The sequence below is a fragment of the Leptodactylus fuscus genome, chromosome 2 (genome assembly GCF_031893055.1).
Source record: "Leptodactylus fuscus isolate aLepFus1 chromosome 2, aLepFus1.hap2, whole genome shotgun sequence".
Lineage (NCBI taxonomy): Eukaryota > Metazoa > Chordata > Amphibia > Anura > Leptodactylidae > Leptodactylus > Leptodactylus fuscus.
In genome coordinates, this window is record NC_134266.1 from 176,263,978 (window position 1) to 176,291,093 (window position 27,116).

General features: G+C 41.3%; 1 protein-coding gene across 3 annotated transcripts; it reads right to left on the minus strand.

The window, feature by feature from the left end:
* Window positions 1-1,047: 1,047 nt before the first annotated feature.
* Window positions 1,048-9,030, minus strand: LOC142193808 (uncharacterized). 3 transcript variants are annotated; one of them, XM_075262814.1, is made up of 6 exons: window positions 8,996-9,030; window positions 7,445-7,631; window positions 5,220-5,399; window positions 4,536-4,647; window positions 3,248-3,384; window positions 1,048-1,373 (listed from the first exon to the last, which is right to left on the minus strand). In XM_075262814.1, the coding sequence occupies exons 2-6, from the start codon at window positions 7,625-7,627 to the stop codon at window positions 1,065-1,067; spliced, it is 921 nt and encodes a 306-aa protein (XP_075118915.1). In that variant the 5' UTR covers window positions 7,628-7,631; window positions 8,996-9,030; the 3' UTR covers window positions 1,048-1,064. The 3 variants fall into 3 exon arrangements, with proteins under 3 accessions (XP_075118915.1, XP_075118914.1, XP_075118916.1); XM_075262813.1 differs by lacking the exon at window positions 8,996-9,030 and adding an exon at window positions 8,689-8,946; XM_075262815.1 differs by lacking the exon at window positions 8,996-9,030 and adding an exon at window positions 7,935-8,011.
* Window positions 9,031-27,116: the final 18,086 nt, after the last annotated feature.

Genomic DNA, 27,116 nt, shown 5'->3' on the forward strand with positions numbered 1-27,116 from the left:
CCAAGCCTTGGTGCACGACCGAAGGGGCTTTGGCTGCAGACACTTGCGTGCTTGGGGGTAGGAGAGGTTTTTTTTTTTTTTAATGTTATAACTGCCCAGGGTCCCCCCTTTCCCCTGGGTCTAGCAAAAAATATTCAGCTAGTACAAATTTTAACGTATGAACATAGAAATACCATAGAAACATCTGACTAAAATCTAAAAACACCTAAAGCCGCAAACTTTGTGACAACCAAAATCTTTGTCAGTCTCAAAGCTTTTGGCCATGACTAAATAACATGTCTCTATAAAGTAGTTTCTAAATAAGTGCAACATAGTGAATGAACATTGTCTTTGTAATAATTATGAATTGAGGGTACTTAGGAATGTCTTGAAATGCAGGTCCAGGGTACTGAATGTGTAATAAGATCGCTAGGGGAGATTTAAAGTGATCTAGACTTAATAGTGATGGCCTATATCTAGAATAGGTTCTCATAAGATCTGCTGCTACTAGATCCTCAATGTATAGAGACTTCTCTGTATAGTGGGCATGTGCCAAACCCAAACCTTTGTGCACCAAAATGTAGTGGCAGCGTGCTATGTCCCACCCCAGCAGATGCTTGGAACTATATAAAATGAACTTAGGCTTGTGTGCAAAGATGGCATCCTGTAACAGTGAAATGTCCTAAGCCAGTTAAGTCTTCAATACAATCATACTACTTTTATAGTATGTCCATGGAGTTTGCAAACTTGTTTGCAATGGATGTGGCTAAAAAACCTGTATATTTCAGAGGGATGTCCAAGTACATTACAATTGGCCAAACTGTATATATACAAATGTGCTCAACTCTATGTAGATTAATTGTATATGGGGTAGTTACTACTAGAGAAGAGCGAGTGCCGGCTGCGTCCATTCATTCCTATGGGTGTGTGCTATTCGAAACGGCCATTTCGAATAGTACTCGCTCATCTCTAGTTATTACCCTTTTTAGCAACAGTGTGAAAAAGTTGTCAGAAAAAAAATCCCTAAAAACCAGTTCATCAAACAAATGGTTTATTACTTTTTCTCGTAGTCCTTATGTTGTCTCCTACAGAAGTGCATTCCACAGTCTTTCTTTAAAGCGGTCTAGATTACATTTCTTCATCAGGAAAGCTTTATGCTCCTTCTTCCACTTATCGTCAGTGTCCAGAACCAGCATTCCCCTAGCATATCTCCCATGAAGCTCCACGCTTACGGCACATGTCACATATTCTGTGATCATATTCTCCTCAATTACCGCAGCCATAGCGTATGAATCATAAGAGACAAAATGGTTTTTCTGAGGCCACTTTGCTGTGATTTTCTTCATAAATCTGCCCTTTTCTGTATCTTGATTTACCCAGTTTTTGAAATATTCCTGGAAGAAAATTATTTGGACAAACAATACATAAGATATGTCATAGAGTCATTTATACAGTGACTAAAAGAGCTGAGTACAAGTACCTTTGCAAGATCACAGGAGCCATTCTGTTTCTATGACAGCCGAGAGTCTAATGCAGGCTCTAAAACCTGTCATAGCAATGTAGCTATTGAAGCTTTTCTATAACCAGCCTCAATAGTTATGCAACAAAAGTCCCATAGACTGCAATACAATTGCAGTAAAGTCTATGGGACATGCAAAGTTTTGGATTTTTTTACAGACAAAAAAAGCCTAACTATATAAATGTGGTATCCCATGTACCAAAACATAGAATACAGCTTACATGATATTTTGGCTACACAGTAAATGCTGTAAAAACAAAGCCCATAAGTTGCAGGTTTTCTCCAATTCCACCCCATTCTCAATTTTTTGGTAGATTTCCAGTACATCATAAAAAATATTAAAGGGGTTGTCCCATCACAAGGATCCTATCTATACCTCATGTTAATGTGGATTTAAGACTTTTCCTAAATACACTGCTTCAGCAAAACTGCTTTGTTTGTCCACTATCTTACTTTATTCAAATCATTGTTGACACATCCCTTGACTTATCTGCTCAAAAGTCAAGTGATGTATCTGCCTGCTCTCAGGGGGGAGGGAGGAGGGGCTAAGTGCACGGGAGCAAGCCTGTTTCTAGCTGTTCCTGTGTCTACACCACGTGACCTACCTCCCTGCTCTCAGATAAGGGTGAGGAGCTGCTTTCATTTCTGAACTCGTCTTCTGTTCTCCCATTTATCAGGTTAGCTAATTCAATTGTGTTCATTATGGCAGAGACAGGCAGTATTGTGCATATAGTGTTGTTTGAGGACCTTTGATGACATCACAGGCCCTTCAGCCACCCCATAGGATCACGCTATGTGGTGGGCAGAGCTACACACTAATTTGAGGGAGGAGCTAAACTGCTAAAATGACGCAAGAAACCAGGAAGAAAGATTTTACAGCAGTAAAGACTGGTGAGTATGCGACGTGGGAATACCCCTTTAAATGGTACCATTTTAAAGTACAATTTATCCTGCAAACATTAAAGAGGCTCTATCATTTGGAAAAGTCATTTTTAACTAAACACATCTTTGCATAGCCTTTTAAAATGCTGTTCCACACCTACCTTTAGTATGTAAATTGCCTCAGCGCTTTTTGAAGTAGTCCATTTTTATTCACCTGCTAATTAGACTGGTGCACGATAGATCATGCACCCTCTTTGCTATTGTTTCCTATGCACAGGCTGCTGCTGACTCAGCTTACTGTTTGCACACACACATAGGAGATAATAGAAAAGACGAGTGCTGCTGGGAACTTCCTGTGCTGTCTAGAAGCTCATTAGTATATGAATAAAAACGGACTTATTCAGAAACCACTGAGGCAATTTACATACTAAAGGTAGGTGTGGAATAGCATTTCTAAAGCCTATGCAAGCATGTGTTTAGTTAAAAATGACTTTTCCCAATGATAGAGGCCCTTTAAGCCCTGATATGGCTCTGTGAACATAAAAATAATAAAAAAAAAGTTATGGGATTTGGGAGGAATTAAACATAATGTGTGTCTTCAATAAGAGGAATATTAAAAAAAATAATAATAATAAAATGTAAAGTTCACGTCATATCTATATGGAATACAGATTGAGCTGCTTGTGATACTTAACTCCCCACTAACTGGTGAAATGAAAACACCTACTACTGTGACCTTTAGAAAATTGTCTTATTGATGTGATGGCCTTTAGCTTTTTTTTGTGACAAGTTAAAGCTGCCACGTACTGGGGTTTCTCATCCAATTGTCATTACTTAATGTTAAAGCGTAGTCTGCAAAAAAAATACCGTAGTAAGGCAGTTTTCACGAGTGAACTCCAGAGCAGCAATAAACACAGGACAGGTAAACTCATTTAATACAATGAAGGCAGCCTCAGGATCCAAGTAGAAATTAAACTCTGCACAAACTGTCCTGTTCCCTCTACCTGAAACACAATAAAATAAAGCACATTCTTATTAAGTGCTAAGGTTTGTTAAAATTACAAAAATATAATATGTAAAATGACTGTGTTATTAGGTACTCTCACTCCTTTAATATGCATCTAACGTGACCATGTGCCATATTGTACAGTTCCTGATAAAATGGTACACAGAGAACCTGCACGGCAAAGTAGGCTTACTGTGTGCCAGTCATGGTACCATTAGGAGCATAGTTCCATCAATTGGCAAGTGCTGAAGTATGGAGTTATAGCTGCCTTCAGCACTGTAGTTGGAGTCTGTACTGTATGGATTCTCTATACAGCCCCTTGTATGGGACCTAAGACTATCAGTGTTAGTACAGTTATTTTTGATATTTTAGCAGTAATCATTGTGTATTATCGAAAATGTTTTAATAAAGTTTTAGATTTTACACATAAGGCTTAGGGGTTCAATAAGAAAATCCTATTTTGCAGAATTAATTAAAAGCAAACAAAAAAACAGTGTTATAAACATGTAATGGTAAAACCAAATGGGTTTTCCAGCTCCACGGGATAGGTCAACAATATTTGATGTGGGGGGAATCTGAAACCCAGATCAGCTGATCCAGATGCTGGGTACTACAGCAGTAGATGGAGGAGCAGAAGCAATCTGCTCCTATTCTAGTAATAGGAGCGGAGATACAGTTCTCTGGTGCCCTCGCTAGACAGTGGACAGAGCTGTCACTCCATTCCTATTACTTGCTCAGAGCGGTTTCTATTTCCCATCCACTGCTGTAGCTTCTGACTCTCAGAGGCTGCTGATAACCTTTCCGGTAAAAAATGCATTTGGGGCCAGAAAAACCCTTTAACGACAAAAGATTCAAAGTATTTTTAGGAATCCTACTTGTCTTGCAGGCCTCTATCCACAATGCATTGTCCTTTGCACAAAAGATATCAATGGTGGCAGACTAATGGAGTTAGTGAGAATTTTGACATGGTGTCAGTTATTTTAATGGGAATAATATTGCTGCTTATAGATCTATTCCTCCTATCAAATCTGATGGAGTTTGTGACAGAGGCTCAAGTGCAAATGTGAGCACAACCTAAACAACATTTGTTCGATTTCAGTAATAACCATGAGTTATGAGAACTGTTATATAACTGGTGAAGCCTTTTACCTTCTAGGTTTCCTCCCATTATGTGCAGTTTATTCAGCTTTTTTGGAAGGCTTGGATCTATTTTGACTGCCAGAGCCAGGTTAGTCAAGGGTCCCAACGCCACCAGGTTTATCTTAATGTGTGCCGGAAAAAAAGAAAGGAATCACAATACCACAGAGCGTCTAGGGTGTTAATACAGCCATATAAGCCATAATTTGTCAGAGTAGACGAAGATTGGATAAATTGGAATAATAAATCTAAATTGATCCAGTGTTCACTACAATGAGTCCAATGCTTTTGTGTTCAATTCAGTAAAATGTTATTTAATGGAATCATTTACCAATATGTTCTAAATCATCTCATCACTTATCTTCAGGTATTGAAATAAATTCCTGAAATACTAGAAACTCATGAATACACTAAGGGACATGAATACATTATTTTGATGCTTCGTTTAAGAGTTGTCAGATCAGAGATACCCCATATGCCATGAATCAGCGCCTCCTGTGAATCTCTGCCATTTGGCTATTGTTCAAAGCAGACGGCCACAGCAAAGTGTATCTGATGGAGTCCTTTTAAATAGCTGCAATGTGTCATTTCTACTACAGCTGATCTCTATTAGAAAGTGGGCTGATCAGACGGTATCACCCCCAGTACAATTATATGCTATAAGTATACAGTATAGATTTATACAATATTACTTACTTGACCCTCATACTGATTAATGATCCTTATAAGAGCATGAACAGCATCTTCCTTTTGTAAGCGTTCTAGTCCTGGGCTGTCCGGATCTTCTGCATCTCCCAGACCATCACCTCCAAAATGGGCAAACTGAGGATTGATCTCTCCCAAAAGTGAATTAGATGCACCACGAAACACTGGGATCTGATAATTTATCACATACATATATATTAATATTCTTCCAATACTTAAAGGAAACCTGTCAGGTCTATTTAGGACAATAAACAAACTACAAGTTCTTATGAAACTGTACTTTAGTGTCCCAAATAACCCTGCTGTAAAGCTTTCTGTGTCCACATAAAGAAAAACAAACAAAAAAAAAACAACGACTTGTATTTGGTGTGCCCGGCACCTGCGCAGTTGTTCACCAACCCCGGAAAAATGCATCAGTTTCACTGCGCATGTACAATGAAACCAAAGTGTATAGTTACGGCTTCAGTAAAGAACTGCGCAGGTGATGGGAGTACATGGTGAACATGACACCAGGACTATTTGGGACACTAAACCACCAAACCATAAGGACTGGTGGATGGTTTAGTGTACCAAATCAACCTGACAGGTTCCCTTTAAGATGTGTCCGTTTCTTAACTTAAGCCAACAGAACTCTACAGAAATTGTTGACAAAACGAATACAATCTGTTCTTCAAGTTTATTTAACCTTTTTTTCCCACTATTTCTATAGTCTGATCTTCCATGCCTGCTATACTTTTTCTGCAATGGACTTGAGTGCTATTAACCCATTGGAGAACATTTATTAAGAATGGTCTTACACCAGTTAAATTCCAGAGCTGGCGCAAGATGTGCCAGAATTAGTAAAGAGCCTCTTAATAATTTTTATACATCTTGGGAACTACCGTCCACCAGAATTTCAATATATGCTAGGTGCTGACAAATTTCAGCTATAAGTTACAGCAATGTTTTGATGTGAGCTATAGTAAGTGTGGCAGGCAGAGGTATGTTTGTTGCAAGCAGGGTATCTTTGGCACAAATTCAGCCATGTATCAAAGATGTACCACTTCTGTGACGGTTGTCTGGCGTGAACAATAAGTTCCCCTCATGAATCTTTGCTTCAAAGCAGATAGAAAAACAACTAGTTCAGGGGTCTCAAACATACGGATTGCATGGCTGCATGCGGCACTGGAGGTCCCAAAACATCCTCAGGACAGCAGAGCACTGGTCGGACGAGAAGCGGGAGTATGGCGACGAGGATTTTTTTTTAAGCATTGGGGGACTGGACAGTATGCTATTACTCAGGGGATTTAGCAGGCTGTATATATGGACAGAGCTACGAAGTATGTCTGTGAGGACAGCAAGTTGTATAAGGCCTGGGCCACTATAGATGTCTATAGGGGCACTATGCACCCATATGGTGGGGGCAGTATACTGTATATAAGGACAGAATCAGGATATTTCTATGGGGACTCACAAATTTTTGGTAAGTTAAAACCTAGGAGCAATGTAGTATTGTTCTCATATATCTAAGAACTAATTGACTACTAATAATTTTGTATTGTATCATATTTCAAGGAATGCGACCTATGAACTTCACATTTATCTGGCTGAGTTTAAGACTCCTGAACTATCAAAGCCCACTTTGGATGATATCATGGATAGCACCTTTCTGGAAAAAAAAGTAAGGATTTTTTGGGGGGGCTTTTTTCATAGCCGTTTGACCAGATGTTTCAGAAAAGTCCAAAGTGCAATAAGAAATGTACTACAAGCAATGCACTTGTTTGCATTTTGATGTCACGCTTTGCCGTGACATTTTTCCCTGCCATTTTTTGTTCGTTTTCTTCATAGGTCTTGAGAAACATTAGAAAATACCCAAATTCTAAATGTAAACTAAAAATAAAAATTCTGAGACACCTTATGGGATCCCTTAAGGGTTCTGGGCCCTGGTGCGACTGCCCTTTCTCTACACCCCCTCAAGCTAGGCCTGTGGTACTTGTGTCTGGATTCCTACAACAGCAGTTCGGTGTCATGATAAGAACATTGGACTTAAGTAACTAGACTCAGAATCTGGATAATCCTTAAAAAGAAATGTCATGAGAGCACTGACCCGTCAGAGTACAGGGCCAGGTATTGGTATCATAGGCAGCCTGTAATAAGTGGTCACACTGTGGGCTATGCTTCCTATGTGATAAGCCTAATGGGAGATAAAAGCAGCAAACCTCAGAATATATTATTACCTCCATTCTGTTACACACTTGAAGAACTCGCAGGACATTCTTACAGACATGATCAACTGTAGTGTTCCCAAAGCAGCATGTTACTCCTAGGACCTCAACCTCTGGAGCAGCCAGAGCCATCATCAAAGCCTGAGCGTCATCCACACCACAGTCCACGTCCACTAGCAGCAGTTTCTTTGCCATTTTTCTGTAAAAGGGACAATACGAGGTTATTTTACATGTTGGAGCAGAGTAACTAGCTGCATATTACTTTATCTCTCAGAATACATGACTCATTCTGTAAATTGTGCCCACAGCAAAAGTCAACATAGGTGGAACAAGGCTCTACAAGAAGATCATGTGTGCTGCCATTGTCTGTGCTATGAAAAATATTGGTTATGGGGAAGGGATTGTAATATATATGTAAAGGAGTATCCGGTAAAGTGTAATAATAGTAAGCAGATATTAGTATTATAACTACTATTATGATTAATCAGCGTGACTGACTTACATTTAATGAGTAAGAAGTTGACTGACTCCTTGTCATACACCGGCGCCTCTGCTACTATGGCATCAGTCTCTGTAAACTAAACACAGCACACGTCTTTCCCCAAACAGCTATGAGCACAATGTCAGGCACCATATTTTGACTCTGAATTTTTGCATGAAAGCAACCAGTGTAGAAATAGCTTCTGAATCTTTGGCTAGAGGAGTTACAATTTGGCATTGCAATAAGCAGTGACAGACTATTTAGCTTCCTTATAAAGCGCTGTCTCTTTCCCCAGCACTTTACAGATATGAACAACATTGTCCCATATAGGGCTGCGAGTCTAAATTCCCTATCAGAATATCTTTGGAGTGTGGGTGGAAATACATGCAAACACAGATTCTATGTATATATTATCCTTGGCTGGATTCACACCTAGATTGTAAGATCTGGCGAGCAGGGCTCTCAGTCCTATTGTTTGATATGTAATTGGCACACTGTAATGTCTAATACTGTCTGTTCATGATGTATCATGTAAAATGCTGCGGAATATGAGGGCGTTATAAAAGTTATTATTAATAAATCTATGACCCCAGCGCTCAGGACGACAGTGCTAACCACTGAGCCACCGTTACAATTATTGCTGCAGGTTTACCCAGAGATTACAACCTTAGCAATGCAGGTATGGCACCAGCTTTCAGGAAACACACTGCTGAATTTTCCTGCTGGAGAATGAATAGTATGTCTACTCTGTGAGACTTTAACCTAAGACACTTACATGTTTCCTCTTTCAGAAAGGGTGAGGCCTCTGATGTGGGTATGGCTTTTCTCAATCGTGCAATATGTTAATGAACTTTGTCTTGTGTACAAGGGGCTTGAGGTCAGAGTTTGAGAGCGGACCTTGTAACAGCAGCAAAGTATTGTAAGTAGTGACACACCTCACCACATTACAAACACATCTGCCCAAAATCCCTTTTGCAAGAACTTGTCTACTATGAGCAGGCAGGTCTGAAAAGCTTGTAATTAGAGGCCAGGATTCCTCTGCTACATAACAGGGGTGTCTTATACTGGGATAGGTAACTCACCCGGTTTATATGCCCCTTGTCATGTAATATGAGCAGTAAGCCATAAGGAGTTTCCTTGTTTACAAGTTAAACCTCTATTTGCAATCTCTGAAGCTACAGCACCTCCTAGTGGCCACTTTACTGTACTGACAAATACATTTCAGGGTCCACACAGTTTTACTTTGACCTCAGGAGGTGAAAGCCAGAATATAAAGAAATGGCATGTTTTTCTTACATATGACTAGTAGAAGCTGTACTACATAGTACCGTAGATGGTGATCAGGACTGCACCTCTGAAGAAAAGCTACTGAAACTATCAGAACTTTTCTTAGTTTATAGATCAGTTCTTAGAAATTTTCTAGAGATAAAGACAGACTCTAAGTACTTCTTGTATGGGGGCTTTGTTTAAGCATTTATACCACAAATTGGCATAAAAAAGTCACAATTTTTGTCGCAAATCCAATGTTATGTCTCCAGGCGTGGATGTGTCAGGGTTTACAAGGAGAACCATAAAGGTATATGTATTAGAATTTACACTCAAAACAAAATATGTTAAATATGTATGCATGAGGCCTGAACCTATATGGAAAGCCACTATTCACATCAATAAAGGAAAACAAGTACAACTACAGTCCTATGAAAAAGTTTGGGCACCCCTATTAATCTTAATCATTTTTAGTTCTAAATATTTTGGTGTTTGCAACAGCCATTTCAGTTTGATATATCTAATAACTGATGGACACAGTAATATTTCAGGATTGAAATGAGGTTTATTGTACTAACAGAAAATGTGCAATATGCATTAAACCAAAATTTGACCGGTGCAAAAGTATGGGCACCTCAACAGAAAAGTGACATTAATATTTAGTAGATCCTCCTTTTGCAAAGATAACAGCCTCTAGTTGCTTCCTGTAGCTTTTAATCAGTTCCTGGATCCTGGATGAAGGTATTTTGGACAAACAATTCAAGTTCAGTTAAGTTAGATGGTCGCCGAGCATGGACAGCCCGCTTCAAATCATCCCACAGATGTTCAATGATATTCAGGTCTGGGGACTGGGATGGCCATTCCAGAACATTGTAATTGTTCCTCTGCATGAATGCCTGAGGATTTGGAGCGGTGTTTTGGATCATTGTCTTGCTGAAATATCCATCCCCGGCGTAACTTCAACTTCGTCACTGATTCTTGAACATTATTCTCAAGAATCTGCTGATACTGAGTGGAATCCATGCGACTCTCAACTTTAACAAGATTCCCGATGCCGGCATTGGCCACACAGCCCCAAAGCATGATGGAACCTCCACCAAATTTTACAGTGGGTAGCATGTGTTTTTCTTGGAATGCTGTTTCTTTTTGGACGCCATGCATAACGCCTTTTTTTAGAACCAAACAACTCAATTTTTGTTTCCAAAATGAAGCTGCCTTGTCCAAATGTGCTTTTTCATACCTCAGGCAACTCTATTTGTGGCGTACGTGCAGAAACGGCTTCTTTCTCATCACTCTCCCATACAGCTTCTATTTGTGCAAAGTGCGCTGTATAGTTGACCGATGCACAGTGACACCATCTGCAGCAAGATGATGCTGCAGCTCTTTGGAGGTGGTCTGTGGATTGTCCTTGACTGTTCTCACCATTCTTCTTCTCTATCTTTCTTATATGTTTCTTGGCCTGCCACTTCTGGGCTTAACAAGAACTGTCCCTGTGGTCTTCCATTTCCTTACTATGTTCCTCACAGTGGAAACTGACAGGTTAAATCTCTGAGACAACTTTTTGTATCCTTCCCCTGAACAACTATGTTGAACAATCTTTGTTTTCAGATCATTTGAGAGTTGTTTTGAGTAGCCCATGATGCCACTCTTCAGAGGAGATTCAAATAGGAGATCAACTTGCAATTGGCCACCTTAAATACCTTTTCTTATGATTGGATACATCTGGCTATGAAGTTCAAAGCTCACTGAGGTTACAAAACCAATTTTGTGCTTCAGTAAGTCAGTAAAAAGTAGTTAGGGGAATTCAAATCAATAAAATGATAAGGGTGCCCATACTTTTGCACCGGTCAAATTTTGGTTTAATGCATATTGCACATTTTCTGTTAGTACAATAAACCTCATTTCAATCCTGAAATATTACTGTGTCCATCAGTTATTAGATATATCAAACTGAAATGGCTGCTGCAAATACCAAAATATTTAGAACAAAAAATGATTAAGATTAATAGGGGTGCCCAAACCTTTTCATAGGACTGTACAGCTAGCCATTATCACACACACACATGGACATTAAATATATATATATATATATATATATATATATATATATATATATCACACACACACACACAGGCGTAACTAGGAATGGTGGGGCCCTGTGGCGAACTTTTGACATGGCCCCCCCTGACCAAGTCTCCTCCCAGCATTCCTGTACACACTATTATGCCCCATAGTGGCCCCCGCACACAGTATTATGCCCCACTGTGGACTACCCATGAACATTTATTATATTCTGGGGTCTTTTCAGACCCAGGGGAAGATACAAAGAAGAAAAAAAAACACCATTACTTACCTCCCCTGGGCCTCTGGCGCACTCCCTGCTGATGTTGGCCATCTTCAGTAATGGAAGAGACGTCACTTGAGCCGTGGCGTGCGTCGCGATGCATAAGGACACAAGCCCTGGCCCACGTGATGTCTGGGACGTCACACAAGTAGGCCTGAAGCCTTCCGGAGGCAGGAGAGGTAAGGAAAAGTGTTGTTTATGTTAACCTCACCTTTCCTGGGTCTCCAATCAGTATAATGATGATGGTGTTGGTGGGGTACGCAGGCCTACGACCTCGCTTACCGATCCTGGCTCCTGCTCACAGCGGCCTTCACAGAAGGGGTAGCTCCGGCAGCTGTGAGCAGGAGACAGAATCTATAAGTAAATAGAGCCTGTTACCTACTGGAGTTAATCCAGCAGGTAACGGCCTATTAACAAAAAAATAAAAAACTGCATCAAGATGCGGCTGCCCTCGGACCCTGTGGCAGCCGCTACCACGGTAGTTACACCCCTGTATATGTCTGTCTATCTATCTATCTATCTATCTATCTATCTATCTCTGTCTTCCGAAAGCTCATTCACACGACAGTTTTCTTGCATGACCATTACCCCTCCCCCTCCACGTACATACTGGAATCCTCAAAGAAGAGAAGAGAGAAAGCCACTGTCAGCGAGCTCTGGAAATGACACTATGGCACCCTAAGAATAAAGGGATCAGATGAAATACAGTGTATGGCATGCTTAACACTTGATCACCTGTCCTTAGTAATAAGCTTACAAGACTGGCTGCATTATCCCCTGCTGATAAACGCACATACAGACCTTGTCCAGAATAGGATATAAAATGCAAAAAAAGATCCTCTGTACAAAGTGCAGTATATAGTGTGTGGAGCTGGCAGGATAAACCTCTGATCGCTCCTTTCATCTTCTAACCCTCTTTCTCATAAATGTTTATCCACAATCCACACAATGATTTGCAGCGAAATACGGGCAGGTCACATGATGATAAATGGAAATGTGTTACACATTTACAGATAATTGTTGCATAGCAGTAAACTAATGACTACAACCTCCTGAATGTTCCTTAGTTTCCCTCTACTGCAGTAACCTCATTAGTACAATGGACAAAGGTGCAGGGGCCGTCTGCCAAGAGATGGTGCTGTGGGCCCATCACTTCCCCAAAGCAGATTTTACATTTATTTTTAGAAAAGCCAAAATTCTGGAACTGCAGCAAAGAACTTGATCATCCATTGCATGACTGCATAATAACAATCCCTGTTTTATAGTTTTGTATTTTAAGTTGCTTGTATGTGATTTACATATGATGTGAATGTACACCTAACGCTAGGGTCAAACTAGTGGCGGCCTACCCATTGTTCTGGTCTGTCAGAGGTTTGTGTTGCTGTGTTAGACAAGGGCTACTCTGCGACTTTTTGGGGTGCCGCAAATTAATCTTAACTATTAAGTGACAGTTCATCAACCTAGTGGAGGAGGGTAAGGAGGTTGTTGGCTACTGTAGAACTCTGGTACGCCACATGGGCTGGCTCGATGAGGGGGCCTGCAGCGTGGATGGTGGTGGTATTAGCATTTGGTGGGAGTATTACCTGTATTTGTGTTATGTTCTCAACCTTAGGACCCATTGAAATGGCCATATTCATCTCAAGAAAAAGGGTCCTTATTACAGCTGCATTTCACATATGTAACGCCCCCTTTGGCCACACCCCCGGGTAGCGGGGTGTTCGGGTGAGTATGAGTTGCTGTTCTACCTTGCTTAGCGCAGTGCCTCCACCCTTGCCAGTGATATTCTGGTGCTTCCGGGTTCACAGTACCTTTCTTCAGATCTCTGCCCGGGGCTTGACAAGGGAAAGCCCCGCCCACACCAACACGCCAGAGAGGATTGTGGTATAAACAAAGAAACTTTTATATGGAACTTAATAAAAGTAATGGTGAAGTACAATATGCAATAACATTCACAGCATCAGTAAGAGGTGGTACTTTAAACAATAAACCTATCTAGAAAATGGCAGGTCTATATGGCAAAGCCCTAGGACAATGTACAACAATCACAAAGCTCAGTCTTAATACAAGGCCTGTTGCCGCGATTCTGGAAAGAATCTTCGTTCGTTGGTGCACATGAGGTATGTCAGAAATGAACAATGCTCCTTTAATTCCTAGCAGGGTAATATTCCTTAGTGCAGATTTAGTACACTGCAGAAAATCCAATACTGGCTACAATCATCTATCAGCAGCAGCAGCAGGCTCTATCCCTTACAATAGGATATGACAGCACAGCAGGTGCCTGGATGCATCAAGTCTCTTTTACTCCTTCTGCAGTGCTCCAGCTTAAACAGTTATACTAGCCAAGAACAAGTTACTCCTGGATCATAGGATTCAGTCTAAATAAGAATGCTGGTGATAGGTACACTTACAGTCCCAGAGGAATTAACGCTGCCCTGTCCAACGGGCTGCCAAAGGGTTAAGTCTGGAAGAACGTTCCGGTGTAGCAGGGAGACGCCTCTGTCGGTTGTGGAGGGTATGGATACCCTGTCTATTCGGCAAATCGTCCTGTGGAGTCGGTAACCTTTTCTCTGAAGAAATTAAATCCTCTTTCCTTTTGCTTTCAGCCTCTGGGAGCTCAGGAGATCTTATTCCTGCATCCACCTGTGATCCCTCTCTCCTGCAGACTGCCTGAGCACATGGTCTCCCCTGCCAAGCAGCCCCTCCCATCCTCCAAGGATTTGATAAACACAATTGCTTTCATGCTGCATGCATAATGTTTGCAAACTGTTAACCCCTCGTTGCCTTGAACTGCACACAGGGGTTACACACAGGGGTGAGCCTGCTCCTTTCGCCGCCCGAGGCTAACTGCAGAAAGCCGCCCCCCCCCCCCGGCCGGGAGGAGGGGACGGGGGCGTGGCCGGTGGATCGGGGGCGTGGCTGGCGGATTGGGGCGTGGCCGAGTGAAGGGGCGGGGCTTAGCCCCGTTCCCCGGCAGAGAGTAGGCCCGGAGACTGCCTGCTCTCTGCCTGAGTGTGAGGGGAGGCTGTTGGAGCAGTGCTGCTCCAGTGGCCTCCCCAAACCACTGCTCGGTGATAAGCCAGTCCAGGACAGCTTGTCCTGGACTGGCTTAGGTTAGCAAAAATGCCGCCCTCCCTGAGGCCCTGGCATAGTGCCGCCTGAAGCGCTCGCTTCAGGTCGCCTCATGGGAGCTGCGGCACTGGTTACACATACATTGTCTACCAATAAGTATTTGGACACCTGTGGTAGAATAGAAAAATAACATTTATTCATACACAATAGTTGGTAGAACCCAGCAGATGCTTCCTTACGGATGGTGTTGACACAATACTCCTGGATGTCTGATGAAACTACTTTTGTATGTGATCCATCGGTTGGGTGCGGTCTCTCTGGCCAGCACTCGTCTGTCTCTATCTCCCAGTTTCGGGGTCTGCCAACTCGGGGCACATTCGGACAATCACTGTTCACTTTCCACTTCATAATCACATAGGGCACTTTTGATTTTGGGTAATTCAGTTCACTTGCTATGTCACAAATGCAAGTAAATAAAAAAAAGTTTAGATCTCACCATCTGAATATGTTCCAAATCCCCTGGGTGCACGGCCTTTTACCTCTGGACTGAACGAGGCAGTCTTCGTATCCGAATATTTCACCAAAAAATATAGCAGGTCTGCACTCCTTGGGCTTGGTAAAAAATAACTTTTAATAAGCCATTAAAACTAACATAACATAAACCAAAACGTTAAAAATCAGAAAAAAGACAGTGCTTAATGCATACACGCGTATCACATTGAACCCAATAGGGAAAAAAGCAGCCCATTCATTTCAATGGGGACCGCACGTATGCTGGCTCCCATTGAAATGAATGGGATCTGCTTTGTACACGCTGATTCTGAACGCGTTTTAACGTTCAGAATCAGTCAGCGTATACTCAGTGTGAATGCACCCTAAATTGGATATCCTCAAAAACGTACCAGAACATAGAATACAGATGACATGTCATTTTGACTGCAGAGTAAATTCCATAAAAACAAAGCCTGTAAGAAAGTTGCACTAATGAACTTTTTCTTAAATCCACCCCATTCTGATTTTTTTCCAGCTTCCCAGTACATTATACATAATAATCGATAGTACCATTATGAAGAACAATTTGTTCTGCAAACATTAAAGGGGCTCTATCAGCAAAATTATGCTGATAGAGCCCCACATATGCGTGAATAGCCTTTAAAAAGGCTATTCAGGCACCGTAAATGTTATATTAAACTACACCCCCCGTTTTAAAATAATGCCCTAAAAAAGAATGTGATCTACTTACCGAACGTGCACGGGGGGCGGGCATTCAGGGTGTGTCTTCATCTTCATCCACGCCTCTTCTTCCTCCGATGTCCTCCGGTCTTGTCCTCCGGCGCTCGCGAACGGACATTGATTTAAAAAAATGACCTGGACGCATGCGCAGTAGCATGCGGCTTCTACTACGGCTACTGCGCGAGCGCCAGAGGAGGACGGGACCCGAAGACATCGGAAGAAGAAGAGGCGTGGAAGAAGAAGACGGTGCACCCTGAATGCCCACCCAGCGTGCACATTCGGTAAGTAGATCAGATTCTTTTTTAGGGTATTATTTTAAAACGGGGGGGGGGGGGGGGGGGGGGTAGTTTAATATAACATTTACGGTGCCTGAATAGCCTTTTTAAAGGCTATTCACACATATGTGGGGCTCTATCAGCATGATTTTGCTGATAGAGCTCCTTTAAGACCTCATATGGCTCTGAGAGCTGAAATATGAAATATACAAAAAAAAAAAAAAAAAAGTTAAGGGGTATGGAAGGCAGAGAGTCAAAAATGAAGATTGTTCCCAGTGGGAAAGGATTAAAGTATACCTCTAGGGATGAGTGAACTTATATGGCTCAAACTGGATAAGACCTGAATTTTCCAAAGGTTTCGGGTTAGACCCAAACTCAAATATTTTAGATTTCGGCTATCCACAAAGCACCATTGTCCTCTTAGGTTTCCTCAGAACCCAGGGTATAATAATGTACATGTACATATGGCAGTTTATCTTGAAGCCACCTGAAATTACTGGTACACTTTGAATTTGCCAAAAGTGCATTTCAAACCTCAGAAATTGATTCACCCGATGCATCTCAATGGCTGTCTAATCAATCATCGCAATGGCTGTCTAATCAATCATCCCAATGGCTGTCTATCCAATTGCTAGCCAAGAACATAAATGTGACAGCTAAATGTGAACATAAAAGTTGACAGTAGGTTTAGGTTACAAATTATGGCTTAGTTCTAGTCCTAACGCTGCCATTAACGTGCCAGTCAGCAGATAGGGAAAACTTAGTTGAGACATCTTGGATTCTTGTTTCTATGAAATCTGTGGTGCAGTGCAGCAGGGGTGTTTGGCATATGCTCATCTTTTCCAGCCTTATAGATTTTTAGCACTGTCATGAATTTGGTCAGTTTAAGATTTGGTCTGAAAGCAATATGTGCTCTAATGCTAAAGGTATGCACCTGGGAAAACATTTAACCTCAGTGACAGAATGTGGTTTGTATTTCTCAACAAGCTGCAAATCTTCAATGAGAGTGATAGCAAATGTAACCACCAACTAGAGATTATTGGTAACTGGAGTGTAGCTAATACTTTACTATGTAACAGAACAGCAGTGAAGGATTAGTTATTAATAGGAACACATGACAATAATTGTTGGCCTGGTGTCATTTGCCAGAAATATAGTTCCCTGAGTGATGCAAAGATTTAGCACCACTTCCATATTCCTGAGGGCACAGGTGAAAAATAGCATGTGAATCTGCTATCAGTATGTGCAGGCACATGTCAGGGCCCACATTGTACAACACCACAGAGGATGAAGGCACTATAGGGCTTCTTGTATCTACATTTTTACTTTGTCATCTGATGGTTGTAATATCTTGTTAATCTGAGCTGAGAAAAAAAATATGACGTAGATTCCTGCTAATCCATCATGGGTTAACATGACGCGCTGAATGGTTGACTGACATTGATTCATCTAAGGCGTCAGCAAAAAGAGATCCAGGGAATCTGTTTTTTTCACATTCTGACCCGAGACAGAACAAAGGTGCTTGGGATCAGGTTTGGCAACTGACTTGGGAGCCATCTCGCAACTGACACAGAGGGATAAAAGTTCACTAGGAAAGAAAAAACAAAGTCACTATGTCACAGAATTGCTTAGGAAACATATTTGTAGCACATGTCAATGTCTACACGGTGCCACAGTATGCGCCAAAACACAGAGATGCCATGGACCCAGTGATGTGGGGCCAAGATATGCACACATAATATATATATATATATATATATATATATATATATATATATATATAATATGTTTAATGGAGACTGTAGGTACTTGCCATGCCTCCATTGGTTTAACATTGTCTGTGATTGTCCTAAGGATACCAGTTTACTTGCCTTGAATGTATTAGTCTATTTTTTGCTAAGCAGATACAGAATTTAAGCAATAAACAATTATGTCACTATTTAAGAATATGTTAAACAATTTTATTTATTATAAAGTCTCAGATTGTGAGCTCTTGCGAGCAGGGCCTTCAATCCCATCACACACAGTATAGAGAGAAATTTGTCAAACAGCAGCAGGTATGCGTGAGGATCCTTGGCTTATAAAATAATTGTGACTTATCATTGCCAGTGTTTCAAGGGTTAAATTAGTAAAGTCTCCAAAATAATATAACATTAGCACCGGAGGGAGCGCTACTGCACACGCGCCGGATTTGAACCAATCCCGCCAGAAGAAGAGGACGATGAAGCCAGGGAAGAGCCAGGACCGGAGGGCGTCGCTGAAAGAAGAGGAAGGGGTGCCAGAAGATGACGTCGGACTGTCAACCGTGCACGATAAGTATAATTAGAATATATATTTTTATAGTTTTATTTTAAAACGGGGGGGGGGTGTTAGAATAACATTACCGGTGCCTGAATAGCCTTTATAGTCACGCATATGTGGGGCTCATACAGCATAATTTTGCTGATAGAGCCCCTTTAATAAAACTATAAACACAAAGAGTTCTCAGTCTCAATCCCACCAATTGTAAGAGGAATATATTTTGTATTCATGGAAGCCAGATATGAAAAACATTAGTTTTTTTTCTCTTATTTATTTTTATTGCAGATTGCAGATTTTTTATCGTATTTTCTGTACATGATTGTGGGCAGTCATTGTGCCTGAACTTATCCTCTGTTAACGGCATTTAGTGATATGCTTTACAGCAATAAATAAGCCATAAGCTGCAATAGTCTAGAGCCAATTTATTAAGATCTATGGGGGCATTTTCTGGACATTTACATTACCTTATGTATTTGGGCCTAGTCCACCATCAAGACTCTGGCACATGAACTTCCCTTCATTCCCATTCCCTGTCAGTGCTCCCCACATGCCCCTTTTTGTAACACATCTTCCCCCACAAAATCTCTCCTGGTGATAGCCAATTATTTTTGCAATGAAAGGGTTAATGTTCTCCATTCTGATACTGGAATGAGATAAATCCTCTCCCTACTGTCCATCATAGTGGCCACAGTGACCCCTATAGCTATGCCAGTCAGAGGTGTTATTGTCTATTGTAATCCTGTCTGTCTTGTTTGTGATGTAAATAAAGACAATATTGCAAAGAAAACTACTACAGAATTGGTGAGTGTCAGGTTATTATTAGGCTTAGTGGCCAGAAAGAAAACTGCATAATTTTGAATTTTGTAGTTAAATATAATGACTTGGAAAATTTTTTTTAAAAAAAGTATTAGAAGTTATTAAAATAAAACTTTTAAAAAACAGGCCATTTTCTGATGACAGGTTCTCTTTTTCTTTCAGTGGGACACTCATAGGACAGACAGGACTTCGGTACTTGTATAAACATGTAATGAATACTATTCCATTCCATATTATGAATTTGCAGTTACATCAGTTTTCTAACATAGGACTGTGACTTTACGTCTTATTAATAGGAGCAATTCAGGTAATAGAGCAGGTGCAGACATGTCAAATTCCACATGTCTGCTTTCTCAGGCATCATGACAGCCCTGCCCTGTTCTCCATTGTTATAACAAAGGTTGTGTGAATGTTAGCTGTATTTCTCTGATGAGAATAGAGCTTGAGTTCCCTGCACCTCTTCTCACGTATTAGGGTGTATTCACATGGTCAGGCCAGTTTTGATGCAATTTATGGTGTAGCTTTTTATTTTACAGGTGAAGTCTCCTAAATGTCGTTCATCCATACAACTGATAAACTGCACCTATAACCTCACCAAAACTGCATGTTCCTTTTTTCAATGCACAATTTTTCTTCTAAATACCAGGCCTGTTGCACTTACAAGTCCCCAAAACAGGTTTGTTTGTGCTAGAACCATTCTTTTTTGCAATATAACCATCCTATGTGTGAATAAATGCATGGGGAAGTGTCTTGCCTCCAGCAGGCTAATTTTTGAAGTAACTTTAATGTTAAATACAATAAAAGAAAGCGTCAGTGTAGCGTATGGTTAACCTAACCATTTGTATCCAAAGCTTGCCGTCCATTATCCCATAGACATTCATGTCGCTGTCAATTTAACATAGCTTTGGCTGCGTTTGCCTTATGGAGCTAGAAATGGGCTAGATACAATCCTAGGAGCCCTCTCAATGTCATACACTATATTTTAAGCAATTTTTTTCTGATTTGTGACAAACGTATTAGAACCTGAAACAAATCTGGACGACAAATCTTTGGAGGTTCTCCCATCTCTATTGCTAATCACCTTGATTCTCAACCACATTTCAAAAGTAGAGAGTGCAGAGTAAAAATACAAACTTATGAAGGCAAGCCAAAAGTGACGTTTTGGGTATTTTCACCAAAAAAAATTTCGACACGCAAGTTTTGATGCATTCCCCCCATTGTATACTACTACACTGTCTACCAATAAGTATTTGGACATCTGTTGTCCGAGGGGCACGAGCGGCAATTACAGCCTCAACCCTACGGGGCATGCTTTCCACAAGTCCTTGTATGACAGCTGGTGGTATTTTATAACATTTGGCTTGGAGAAGACAGGTAAGTTCTTTCACCGATTTTGGTCGGCTGCTGCACCCCTTAGTTCGGTGATCCAACTTGTTACAGAGGTGCTCGATAGGGTTCAAGTCTGGGCTCTGGCAGGCCAGTCCAGTCTGTTCACCTGATTGTCACTGTACCAAGCCATGGTAGACCTCGCTACATGACAGCTGGCGTTGTCATCCTGGAAGTAACATTGGTCTGACCCATAGAACTGCCATGATGTAGGAAGCACACTGTTATCTAAAATAGTGCAATAGGCGTCGGCATTGAGTATACCATGTACTGGGACCAAGGGTCCCAATCCATACCAGGAGAAACACCCCCAGACCATAATTCCACCTCCTCAGAACTTTACTGGGTGTCCAAATACTTATTGGTAGGCAGTGTATTTAGATTTCATTTGCCATTTATATGGGGCATTTCTAGTTATTGAACGACCTATGAAAAGTTTCCTCTCATACAAAGCATATTTTCTAGATACTTTCTCCTGGAAATATAGTTTGAGTCCTGACTGTTTGATATGTACTTTATGGTGTACAATAGCTTGATAAACTCTCATATGTTATTGAAAAAAAAAATCTATTGTCCCTTTCAGTTGTGGGTGACGAATCATTCTGCCTCCTTATGTGAATTCCACTTCTATTATTTTGTTGCACATTTATATGAAATATGATGGCACGTATACGTTTGCTATTTATATCCCACTCTAAGTACTTTTGCCTTGAAAATCAAAAGGTGACCTTCTATTCTAGCAGTTTCAGCTGTGATTCCACCGTCTGACCAGCAGATGTTGCTGCTAGCATGAATTTTGTTAATGACATTTGCCACAATGTAAGGTTATCTTGAGAACACTAAAACTTGTAGCTTAAGGTAAATTATACCTGCAGCAAATCCCCATCATTAACTAACAAAATTTAAATTTACTTGCTGTTGTAAATGTTACATCATTCGTGGCAAAGATGGAAGATTATCAGGAACACAGTGTTCTTCTTAGCTGAAGCTTTTCTTTTTATATACCGATAATTATATTTAAGAGGTCAGGCAGACACTCTCAAGTATACAGTCTAGTCAGAAGTTGACTGTTTTCTGAAAATTGGCACATTGTAGAACTCAAGGAGGGCTGTTTATGGGGCACCAAGGGGTAAGGAGGGGCTCCAGATGGGACATGCAGTGGACAGGGACAGTAATGGATAGGGCACATAAGGAAGAAGGAGAGATTGTATGAAGCATGGACGAGACGGTAGGTTGTACATGATGCATAAATGCCACAGAGGGGTCTGTATATGAGGTATGGTTTGTCTAAAGTGGGTGGTGATGCCATGTATTGGATACAGAAGGAGCAGGTGAGGATGTGCATAGGGCACAGACAAAGAAGAAAACCTTTTTTCCCCTTCTTACATCAATTAGTTTTCGTTAAAGTCTGTTATGATAGATGTCTGTTTTTTGTATTTTTTTTAACAGACACTATTAGAACGGACATCCAAAGGTAGTGTAACCCAGGGTCGGACTGGGGTATCTAGGGCCCACCAGTGGAGTTGTTTCTTGGGGCCCACCACCAGGACCCTGCAGACCAGCGATACTGAGACATGGCAGCTAAAGGTAATACCATCTCTGGAGCCATGCTGCTCACCTGCCATACAATGTGCAACAACATACTACCTAAACCTACTGCTACACTATGTATGGAAAGTGAACAGCGCAGCTCCTAGAAATGTTACCATTACCTGTAGCCACACTGTCCTGGAAGAGCTGATCTGCAGAGGTCCTGGCTGTTGTATCATCACAGATGTAATATTGATGGCCTATCCTAAGGTCAGACCATCAATATTATAAAGATGGATAAATCCTTTAAAGATTTGTCCAGGAATTGGATCAACCCATGTGCCTGGTGGGAGGTGTAAAATAAAAAATAAATAAAAAGTGCCTTCACCTGTCCCCATTGCTCCATTGTCCGCCGCCAGTGTCCATTTAGTCTCGTGCCTGCACCTCCTTGCTGGGAGTCCTGCACCTCATGGGACCACTGAAACCAATCAGATACAGGATTTCCAGAAATAAGGCCATGAGACTGAACAGACACAGGCAGGAGGATAACGGGGTGCTGGGGACAAAAGCTCAATGAAAAACACTGCGTCTCACTGTTGTGCCTAATCCTTAAAGAGGACCTTTCACCATTTGGGGCACATGCGGTTTAATACCCCGCTAGAAAGCCGACAGTGCGCTGAATTCAGTGCAGTTTTCATGTTCTGTGCCCTGGGTGAAGAGCTATCAGTGCCGGTACCGTAGCTCTTCACTGTCAGAAGGGCGTTTCTGACAGTCAATCAGTAACGCCCTTCCTCTTACGTATTAGGGTGTATTCACATGGTCAGGCCAGTTTTGATGCAATTTATGGTGTAGCTTTTTATTTTACAGGTGAAGTCTCTAAAATGTGGTTCATCCATACAACTGAATAAACTGGACCTAAAACCTCACCAAAACTGCATGTTCCTTTTTTCAATGCACAATTTTTCTTCTAAATACCAAGCCTGTTGCACTTACAAGTCCCCAAAACAGGCTTGTTTATGCTAGAACCATTGTTTTTTGCAATATAACCATCCTATGTGTGAATAAATGCATGGGCATGTGTCTTGCCTCCAGCAGGCTAATTTTTGGAGTAACTTTAATGTTAAATACAAGGAGCTGAAGCAGTGTATTTATGAAAAGTCTTACATCCACATTAACAAGCAGTATAGATAGGATCCTTGTGATGGGACAACCCCTTTAAGTACTATCATAATGATATGTGTATGGTAGTGGTGTATGATAGACACCATGATAGGACTTAAGGGTTAAACAAATGTACACAAATACATATTAAATATTACATTTTACCAAAAAAAAGAAAAAAATATACTCACATTTGTGAAGCAGCAAGTGGATCCTCTGTGTCCACACGAGCCGATGTAAGCGATGACTCACTCTGAAGAGGAGGGGGAGGGGGGAAGTCCGGGCTTGCAGAGAGATCGCTTCCTAAGATTGCAGGGATAGCTGCTGCCCCTGGTGTGCTCCCGATGTATACTTTCCCTATATTAATAGGGAAAGTATAGCAGGGGAAGGACGCCCCTGTGTAAGTGTCGGGGCCCTGGGAAACTGCCAGCAGCTGTGCTTCTTTATTCATTACAGTGCTGCCGGCTGCCTGGGGCCCCGAGCTTACCAATCCGGCCCCTGCCACTAGCAGTGCTCAGTTTATCAATGCAAATGCACTGGACAGGGGCCCGAACCAGCCCCTGACATCCCGATTGGGCCCCTGACCAGTGCTTCTGCATTGAGGAAATGAGCACTGACAGTCAAGGCTCGGGGCCTGCCAGGGGATTCCCCGGTTCCCCGGCAGGCCAGTCCGACCCTGGTGTAACCCACCCTTACACATATGTATATTAACACCCTATTGTGGCTGTGTGCAACTACAGTACCATGGAAGAGCATTTTAGCTGTTCACAAAAAAAAGTGTCACAGCAGGGCACTAGTGTGTTAGTAGGTAAGTGAAGACGAGAGGAAGGCAGTGACTGGAGTCAGTACGTCGTGTAAGTAATAGAGCAATTGGGTGGGTTTTTTAGATTCCAAATATACGATTGCTGTCAGCGAAGAAGAACTGTATTGTTTGTCGCTAGAAACTTGGTAGATAGCCCGTCCTGTTCTACGCTGGGAAGTGGATCTCAGCAGTACAGGTAGCTTGGTAACGTATCCTTCTTGAGTACAGACCTACTATTGCCTAGAAATGCATCCACTTCTCAGTTTAGAGCCAAACTAGCTATGTGGCATTAAAAAGATGGTGCACTAATATATGAATGGCTTGTATAGCCATCTAATGATTTGCTGCACATTGTCAATATGTCATGTTTTGCAAGGGATCACAACATAACTGTCATGTGCAGGGGGTCAGTGAATACACAGATGTGTGCAAGACCTTTTACTGTAGGAATTACCAAAATGGAGGAATAGCCTAGGGCCTATGGTCTACCCAATCCACCACTAGGTTTAAGCTTAGCATGTAGATTTATTCACTTCCATGATAACATTAGTCTAGCCCTAGAGGAGTTAGTAGATACAATACTGAGGCACACACTGTTTTACAGACTTAAAACTTCTTGGTACATTTTAGAGTCTTGTTTACATACCTTTTGAGTGTTTTTTTTATATATATATATATATATATATATATATATATATATATATATATATATATATATATATATATATATATATATATCTTGTCAGGGTCTTGGGTTGCTAGGTGGGGTGGCATAGACACAAAAGTCCAGTTTCTTTAGTCCAAAACAAAAGCAGAGTTTATTTTCATTCAAAAAGTAGTGCAGCAACAAAAGGAACCAATACAAAAATAATTACCTGCTCGGCTAGGCTCTAACTAAACATAGAATAGGTTACCTCACCTAGAATAACAGAAATCCAAAAGCCAGTAGAATCCTTCAGGACACAGCTCCAAAAATATGACCTCTATGTTGGCTCTCCAGCCAAGCTCTGTACAAAGTCTTCTGCTGGAGCTGTCTTCTTAAGCTCCCTTGACGAGGAGACTCTCTGCAGCTGAGTCGCTGCCGGAACATCCCCAAAGTGTGGACTGGAGGGGGGTGGAATGACAGGTCCCACTACCAACCTACCTGCCATTCCTAAAAATCCAGCTCAATACTGAGCATTTACCAAAATGCTCAGCAGGTGAAAGTTGTCTGCTGAGAACGAACATTCCTTCTGGAGTCTGAGTGAGATGTACACCCCCTCCATTACCTGACCAGCCATCGGCTTACAATATATATATATATATATATATATATATATATATATATATATATATATATAGACACACACAAACACACAGTGCCTTGCGAAAGTATTCGGCCCCCTTGAACTTTTCAACCTTTTGCCACATTTCAGGCTTCAGAGACATCAAATTTTAATTTTTGGGGAAGAATCGAAAAACAAGTGGGACACAATTGTGAAGTGGAACAAAATTTATTGGATGTTTTAAACTTTTTTAACAAAGACAAAACTGAAAAGTGGGGCATGCAATATTATTCGGCCCTTTTACTTTCAGTGCACCAAACTCACTCCGTTCAGTTCAGTGAGGATCTCTGAATGATCCAATGTTGTCCTTAAATGACTGATGATGATAAATAGAATCCACCTGTGTGATCAAGTCTCCGTATAAATGCACCTTCTCTGTGATATTTTCAGGGTTCTGTCTAAAGCTCAGAGAGCATCATGAAGACCAAGGCAGGTCTGAGATACTGTTGTGGAGAAGTTTAAAGCCGGATTTGGATACAAAAAGATTTACCAAGCTTTAATCATCCCAAGGAGCTTTGTGCAAACAATCATATTGAAACGGAAGGAGTATCAGACCACTGCAAATCTACCAAGACCAGGCCGTCCCTCTAAACTTTCATCTCAAACAAGGAGAAGACTGATCAGAGATGCAGCCAAGAGGCCCATGATCACTCTGGATGAACTGCAGAGATCTACAGCTGTATTTTGTATTTTCATGACTATGAAAATTGTAGATTCACAGTGAAGGCATGAAAACTATGAATTAACATGTGGAATTATATACTTAAAAAAAGTGTGAAACAACTGAAAATATGTCTTATATTCTAGGTTCTCCAAAGTAGCCACCTTTTGCTTTGATTACTGCTTTGCACACTCTTGACATTCTCTTGATGAGCTTCAAGAGGTAGTCACCGGAAATGGTTTTCACTTCACAGGTGTGCCCTGTCACGTTTAATAAGTGGGATTTCTTGCCTTATAAATTGGGTTGGGACCATCAGTTGTGTTATGCAGAAGTCAGGTGGATATACAGATGATAGTCCTACTGAATAGACTGTTAGAATTTGTATTATGGCAAGAAAAAAGCAGCTAAGTAAAGACAAACGAGTGGCCATCATTACTTTAAGAAATAAAGGTCAGTCAGTCCGAAAAATTGGGAAAACTTTGAAAGTGTCCCCAAGTGCAGTTGCAAAAACCATCAAGCGCTACAAAGAAACTGGCTCACATGAGGACCACCCCAGGAAAGGAAGACCAAGAGTCACCTCTGCTGCAGAGGATAAGTTCATCCGAGTCACCAGCCTCAGAAATCGCAGGTTAACAGCAGCTCAGATTAGAGACCAGGCCAATGCCACACGGAGTTCTAGCAGCAGACACATCTCTACAACAGCTGCTAGAAAACATCTCTCTGCTAGCTGCTAGAAAACCACTGCTAAGGACAGGCAACAAGCAGAAGAGACTTGTTTGGGCTAAAGAGCACAAGGAATGGACATTAGACCAGTGTAAATCTGTGCTTTGGTCTGGTGAGTCCAAATTTGAGATCTTTGGTTCCAACCACCGTGTCTTTATGCGATGCAGAAAAGGTGAATGGATGGACTCTACATGCCTGGTTCCCACCATGAAGCATGGAGGAGGAGGTGTGATGGTGCTTTGCTGGTGACACTGTTGGGGATTTATTCAAAATTGAAGGCATACTGAACCAGCATGGCTACCACAGCATCT